Source organism: Benincasa hispida, unplaced genomic scaffold (genome assembly GCF_009727055.1).
Source record: "Benincasa hispida cultivar B227 unplaced genomic scaffold, ASM972705v1 Contig684, whole genome shotgun sequence".
Classification (NCBI taxonomy): domain Eukaryota; kingdom Viridiplantae; phylum Streptophyta; class Magnoliopsida; order Cucurbitales; family Cucurbitaceae; genus Benincasa; species Benincasa hispida.
The window spans coordinates 1-7,880 of NW_024065028.1; the positions used below are offsets into that span (position 1 = coordinate 1).

Below are 7,880 nucleotides of genomic sequence, written 5' to 3' on the forward strand. Positions count from 1 at the left end.
CTTTTCATACATTTTTTCATGTTCTTTCCAATCATGCCTATAAACCAAGTAAAATGTTAAACACTCTTGAATTTAAATGTTTTGGGTATTAAAGTCAAAGATATACAATTGAAAATTAACAACATTATTCTGATTCAACTATACAAAACATCATATAAAAATTAAATAATTCAACCATAAACTTGAAGGAGAACGGTATGAGGTAACAAGACTTGGATGAAAGAGACTATTGTAAATAAGAAAAACAAATAAGGATAATAACAAGAAGAGCTACCACATATTTTACGAACAACACACTTGGTTGGAGGGTGGGAAAGTTTAGCCCCCTCTTGCTTGCCTTCCCCAACTAGTAGCGTTGGACTTCCATTAACCACCAAAATCCTCTAATTAATTGGTTAGGCGTAGTATAGCCTCTCTAGATAGTAATTCCCGTAAGAATTTTCAACCATTCTGGCAAAGCTTCAATGACATCAAAATTTTGATATTCAAAACTTTCAAGTTAGTGAAGTGTTGAAGTTGTTCGAAAAGTTGGGTTGTCGCATTATCACTTAGCTTGAGCCATCATCGATCGACTTAAGTTCAATAAGCTGAGGTGATAATTATATGAAGAGAATAAACTCATAAATCTACATGCATCCATTAATCATCAATTCTTTCAAGTTACTAAGGTCACTTAATAAATCAGCCAATGATCGTCTGAATAAATCAATGTCAAAAAATGATATAAGTTGGGTCAATTTTGCACATTTAGCATCAAATTAGGACAACGTTCTATCACATACTCAATTGAATGGCAACCTTCGAACCCACTTGGCAATTTTGTCAATTTATCACATCCAAGGACACTAAGTTTTTTAAGAGATCCAAAGAGATTTGAAGTGGTAAATTCATCCCATTGCTCTAGCTTCTTCATCCCATCAATATAGAGTTCCTCCAACTGTGGAAAGGCAAAAGAATTTCTCTGTAGGTTGGGGTCAATACCATAGAACTCATTCCCTATACTTCTAACATTGTTCATCCAAGTAATCTCAAGTTTCTTTAAGTTGGCCAATTGTCCAAGCATTGGAAGCACTTCACATTTAGAACAATCAAACAAACGTATCTCAACTAAATTTTCAACAAAAATGTCATTAGGTAAGACTTCCCCTCCAAAGCCACTAATATTCAATGATTGAAGATTTTTGTGTGGTTGAAGTCCTTCCAACACTTGTACGAAATTGTGTTTGTCATATTCTACTCCATAAAATAAAGTCCATCGAAACAATAATCGACGCAATTTTTTTTTCTCCACCAATTTTGCAGCCATAGCTTCCTCTTTACTTTTCAACTTCTCAAGATTTGTAAGAATTAGTTCATCTTTGAGGTTTTTTAACGTCCCAAGCTCTTCAATTTTACATCCCTTCTCAAAACCAACTGCAAATCGAGATAATGTTTGGAGATGAATTAAGTTGCCCATATGTGAAGGCATTTGTTTCATACCGGGAACTACGTAAAATTCTAAATGTCTCAAATTAACCAATTTTCTCAAATTCTCTGGCAATTCACTTTCTATATATCCAAGCTTTAACGTTTGCAAATTATATAGTAGACAAAGAGATTCTCGAAGATTCTTGATTATGTAACATTTTGAAAGGTCAAGATATCTCAAATGTATCAACTTATCCAGTAAATATGGCAAATTATTAGCCCAAATCTTATCTTGTTTTAAAACACGCAAACGAAAAAAGTTGTCACAAACCTTGTATTGATTCTCTTCATCCCTGTAAACCAATGTGCGCAACTTTCCTGCACTTCTCCCACTCAAATTATTAGGATTTGATACCATATTTTGATTATTCGAAATTGCACAAGCAATATCATGCATTAGATCATGCATCTTAAAAGTAATAATTCTCTTATTCTCATCCCTTATAACATCTTGGAATAAGGAGCGGGACAATAAGAAGTTGAAGTACTCTTCTCCTATATCCTCCATTACCAAATTCTCTCTCTCTTGTTGGGATTGAATAAAACCTTGTGCTATCCACATTTGGATTAGTTCATCTTTCTTAAAGTCATAATCTTGAGGAAAGTTTGAACAATAGGCAAAACATTGCTTCAATACAAGAAGTGGTAGAGAATCCACACTTAATTTTAGTATGGACAAAACAAAATCTCTGTCTTCCTTTAAAATATTTTTTGCAATGCTTTCAACTTTTGTGATCCAACTCTCATAATCTCCTTTTTCAAAGTCAACCTCTTCAAATTTTACTGCCCCTCCTAAAACCTTGGCAACAAGTGGTACACCACCCATTTTTCTAACCAACAAATCTTTCACAATCTCTATCTTTGAATTCATTGACAGTTGATTTACATTTGCACTTTCTTTGAACAATACCCAACATTGATCATCAGATAATTCTTTTAGATGATGAACGGAAACAGTATTCACCATAGTTGCGACTTCTACACTCCTTGTGGTCACCATAACACAATTTCCAGATTTTCCATTAATCTGCTTCAAACAGCCACTCAACTCATCCCACAAGCCATTATCTTTATCCCAAACATCGTCAAGCACAAGAAAATATCTTTTGCCTTGCATCGCCTCTCGGAGCCTCTTAAGTAAGGCCTCTTTGGAGTTCAAGCCACTACAAGTATTGGTCGAGCCTTGAAAGATTGCTTCCAAAATTTTCATGACAATAAATGGTTTAGACACACAAACCCATATAGTTTTATCAAAATGACCTTTAATGGCATCATGATTGAAGACCATCTTGGCCAAAGTTGTTTTCCCAAGACCACCCATTCCAACAATGGATATCACCGACATCTCATGTTCATTGCTAGACTCAATCACCAATTTCAATATCTCTTGAAATTCAGCTTCCCTTCCTCTAACTTTAAAATCAAGAATCGAGGTTGTCTCTCGAATCTGCGCAAGAGTGACTTCTGTTTCCGTGGCGGATTCGTCACTAACTAGGCCTAAAGGACTTGCTTCACAGTAATGTTTGTATAAAGCTTGAGTAATATTCTTCATTTGCTTGGCCTTCTTGCGACGAAACAAGAAGGGATTTTTGGATAGTGAGATGGAATCACATACCTCCCTCAATTTTCCGGTTTGTTCCACAGCTCGTCGTAGATGTTCATAAACAAGCTCATCCAATAGATCATCAGCTTCATAAACAATATCTTGGAGATCTTCCACCCATAGCCTCACAGAAGCAATGTGTAATTTTTTTTTGTTAATGTCTGCTAAAATTGTTTCAGCTTTGAGTAACCAGTTTCTCAACTGGGACACTTCCTTCTCCAAGCCCCATGCCAAACCAATTTGCTCTGCTCCAAATTTCACAATCTTCTTCAAGACTTCCTGAACAGCAAAAGTCCATAGAAATTCAGCCATATTTCTCTCTACTTTTTGACCCCTCAATTTCAAATGATCTACGATGAAGAGGAAATTCAGAAGTTAAGAAGGTTTCAAAAAGAAAGGAAGCTACTTTAATTTGAGAAAGACCAAATTGCTTTCCATAGAAACTTGTGTTCACAAACAAGTCTTGTAAGAGAATTTTAGAATAACTTAGCATCAAAGGAAGTTGGCCAAAAATTTGAAGAAGAAAATTATGAGAGCAACATTTCAAAGACCGACAAAGACTTGTCCATATTAAAATTAAAGTGTAGATTCTTTACCATTTTCTTTCATTGAAGCAATGTTTTGCTTGCCGCTCAAATTTTCTTCAAACTCGTGAATTTGGAAAATATGAACTAATTAAAACGTGGATAGCAAAAAGTTTTATTCAACCCAAACAAGATAGAGAGAATTTGATAATGGATGATACAAAGAACAATACTTCAACTTTTTATCGTAGTCTCGCCCCATATTTCAATATGTAATTAAAGATGAGAATGGATGCATGATCAAATATATGATATTGTTTGTCAATTTAAAATCATCAAAAGATTATTTTTTAGATTTCTCAAGTTCTTTCTCAAAACATCCTTTGCATTTTAATTTGAGGAATAATAGACTTAAATAATACCTTGTTGAATGATCCGAAGCACTAAAGCATTATGCTTTTTAATTCTTCTTAAAGCTCTAAAGTTTTCAAAATATTTATTTTCCTTATTTCCATTTGTTGGGTTGAACCGTGAATACATGAACTATTTTTACACTAGGATCAAAACATCTAAATCGATACCTTCATTTCTTTACTAAGTTACATAAAAAAGAATGAAATTATATATTAATACTAATATATAATCCAAATTGACTTTTTCTATCATTACAATGAAATTATATCATTGACTTTTTTCTAAATTATATACCAAATATGAAGTATATAATTTAAAATGATACATAAAGTTTAAAATTGACATTTCAATTATATATTAATACTAATTTAAAATGAATTGTAAGTAGATCATTACTGCATCAATGGTATATCATAATGAGTTGAAAATGCAATGCTAAGTTTTTGGTGTATGTTGAAATGGAATGCCTTGAATTCTAATCCAAATTGGTTTAGGAGATTTCAAGTCAAGGTAGAGATTTTTTGGAATGCTAGAATTGACATTTGATATATTTAGTTATTTAAAAATATTTTCCTTCTCCACTTAGGGTTTAGAGAAGTACAGTCTATAAACTCTCCAACTCTATACGCATTATTTGACAGATTCTATATTTTCTATAACATTCTCTCTAATAATATTTTCTCCCTCTATCGCATGGACATAGCTAACACATTGTTAGTGAACTACATAAATCATTGTGTCGATCTTCTCAATTTCTTTTTACGTTCTTTTGTATTCGTTAGTTGTCGATTTTGTAAAAAATTGGTATCAAAGTCTTGATAGGATTTTTCGAAATTTTGCATTTGTTTGGCAATTAAAGATGTATGGCATGAACGTAAATAATGACAAATTCACCAAGAGAGCGGTGCAATTGATTTTTCAAAGACATCTTTTACAAAGTTGTTCATTTTCACAGTTTCGACCGTTGGATCATGTTGAATTTTGGTCAGCCTGGTCGAGACATCTAGGGTTTATTTTTAACAATTGGATCGTCATTTTGAAGTCTGACTTTGTCTATAGTCGCTGCTGAATAGAAACTGTAAAACTACAGTGTAGTTTGATTTTTCAAAAATAACTTTCACAAACTTGTCAATTTTCAGATTTTCAACCATTGGATCGTGCTGAAACTTGGTTAGCCTATCAAGGACATGTAGAGATTCGTTTTAAATAGTTGGATCATCGTTTTGAACTCTGACTTTGTTTGTAGTCACTACTGAATAGAATCTGAAAAACTGTAGTGTAGTTCGATTTTTCAAGAATAAATTATACAACGTTGTAATTTTCGAAATTACAACCGTTGGATCGTACTAAATTTTTCAGCCTGTTGGGGACACCTAGGGTCATGTTGTGATTGTTTGGATCGTCGTTTTGAGTTATGCTTTTCTCTGTTATTGTTATTGAACATAATCTGTAAACCTACAGTGAAGTTCAATTTTTTCAAAGACAGCTTTCACAAAGTTGTCGATTTTTCGAGTTTCAACCGTTGGATCGTATTGAAATTTGATACACGTATTGAGAATACACTGTGTCTTATTTTGAACGGTTAGATCTTTATGTTGAGCTTTGGATTTATCTGTAGTCACTACTAAACAGAATCTATAAAATTGCAATATAGTTTGATTTTTCCTGGACAACTTCCATAAAGTTGTCAAATGTCAGAGTTTCAACCATTGTATCATGCTGATTTTGGTTTGTTTTAGCCTGATATGCCTTTGTGGATTTCTGTTTCAAGAGTAGATCTATTGATTTGATTCAGAAGTTTTTTCTTCGAACTCAGGTTGTTTGTCATTCTACCATCCTGAGTTTGAGGAAGAAGTTTGAGTATGTTTGACAATATATTTATGTTGCATTTGGTACATCTGTAGGTTTTCTGTATCCAGTATAGATCTGCTGATTTTATCTGGAATTTTTTCTTCGCAAACTCAAGTTGTTTGTCATTCTACCATCTTATGTTTGAGGGAGAAGTCTGAGTACGTTTGACAACATACTTATGTTGCATTTGGTACATCTATGGTTTTCTATTTCCAATCCGGATCTGCTGATTTGATTCAGAAGTTTTCTTTGAGAACTCAAGTTATACGTCATTCTACCACCTTGAGTTTAAGGGAGAAGTTTGAGTATGTTTGGCAATATATTTATGTTGCATTTTGTACATCTGTGGATTTTCAATTTATGGTCAAGATCTACTATTTTGAGGCATGAGGGAGAAGTTTGAGCACATCTGGCAATGTGTTTTATATTGCATCCAGTACATCTGTTATTTTTTAAAGAATTCATGTCAAGGTGGAAATTTGTTGAAATGCCTTCAATTCTAATCCAAATTGGTTTAGGAGATTTCAAGTTAAGGTGAAGATTTGTTGGAATGCTAGAATTGGTATTTGATATATTTAATTATTTAAATCTTTTCCTTCTCCATTTAGGGTTTAGAGAAGTTCACTATATAAAATCTCTAACCCTATAGCCATTATTTGGCAGATTCTGTATTTTCCATAACATTCTCTCTAATAATATTGTTCTCTCTCTACCTTGTGGACGTAGCTGACACATTATCAGTGAACTACGTAAATCAGTGTGTCGATCTTCTCTATTTATTTTTACGTTCTTTTGTATTCTTTGATTGTCGATTTCATAAAAAATTGGTATCAAAGTCATGTGGAGACATGCGAGCGGGGGTATCCTATACAAAGTGTTTGTATAAGACTGAGCCACGAGATGATTAGTCTCTTTATATAACATCGTTGTATTTGAGACTTATATTTCACTAAAATGACCATAGGTGACATGACCTTAATCCTGAATGTTTTGGGGATTCATCTAATTGGGGAGTTGGGAACTCAGCTACACAAGATGGAATTCACTCCTTCCCTGAAACAGGGGTAAGTAGATCAATTGCTCCCTTAAAGGCTGATTCCGGGTCTTGAACATAGTGACCACACCCTCTCTTTGGAAGAGAGGACTCAGTCATAGTAAGACTACGACTTATTGTTTATTAGAGGGATCAATCGTACTTAAGGAGTCAGATGTAACTACAGGGGCAAAATGATAAATTGGCCCAGCTGTACTTACGAGCAATTTGTGAAGGGTCATCGCACTATTGATTGGTTATATTGATGGACACATAAATATATCTGTAGTGAGAAGAGTGCAGTTGTCGGTCTTAAGTAGAGTGACCGACAGTTAACGGATGGTGGATCTCGTGACTAAAGAGTTTAGTTAGTTATTCATGTACCGTTGGAGCTTCAAGCTACAGATCCGTGAGGTCCCCTTGCTAGCTCAATGGGTTCAAGTTAAGAATCAGATTTTGGGTTAGTTTGAAGTGTTCAAATTAACAAAAGGAATTAAATTATATGTAATGTATTAGATACATTAATTGGAGAAATTAATATAAATATGATTTATATTAAGTACCATAAAATAAAAAAAGAAATATGGTTAGGATGAAATGTTAAAACTATAGGTTATAAATATAATATGATAAGTTGGTTATCATGTTTATTTATAATAGATTAATTATATGATAATTAATTATTCTTTTTCTCTAATAACCATTTGATTGGGAGGTTATTGGAAGTTATCGTACCATGAGATAAAAGGAAAATTATTTTTCAAAATTAGATAGGTGCTTCATTTGGAAAATTATCATGGAGATGGCTATCAGGAAAAAATAGTTTTTACAAAGCGATAGCTGTTGAGAGCATACACGATTTCATAGAGTTGACTATACAATAGTTACTCGTTGATCGTTGCTACACGATTGAGTAGAAAACTCTATGCAATAAGCTTCTGTTTGCTAAACGATCGAGTACATCGTCTATACAATAGACAGTGTTCAT

The 7,880-nt window shown here is 33.4% G+C and overlaps 1 protein-coding gene across 1 annotated transcript; it reads right to left on the reverse strand.

The window, feature by feature from the left end:
* Nucleotides 1-90: 90 nt before the first annotated feature.
* On the reverse strand, nucleotides 91-3,570 carry LOC120069921 (putative disease resistance protein RGA1). Its single transcript, XM_039021759.1, has one exon. The coding sequence runs from the start codon at nucleotides 3,380-3,382 to the stop codon at nucleotides 734-736; it is 2,649 nt and encodes an 882-aa protein (XP_038877687.1). The 5' UTR covers nucleotides 3,383-3,570; the 3' UTR covers nucleotides 91-733.
* Nucleotides 3,571-7,880: the final 4,310 nt, after the last annotated feature.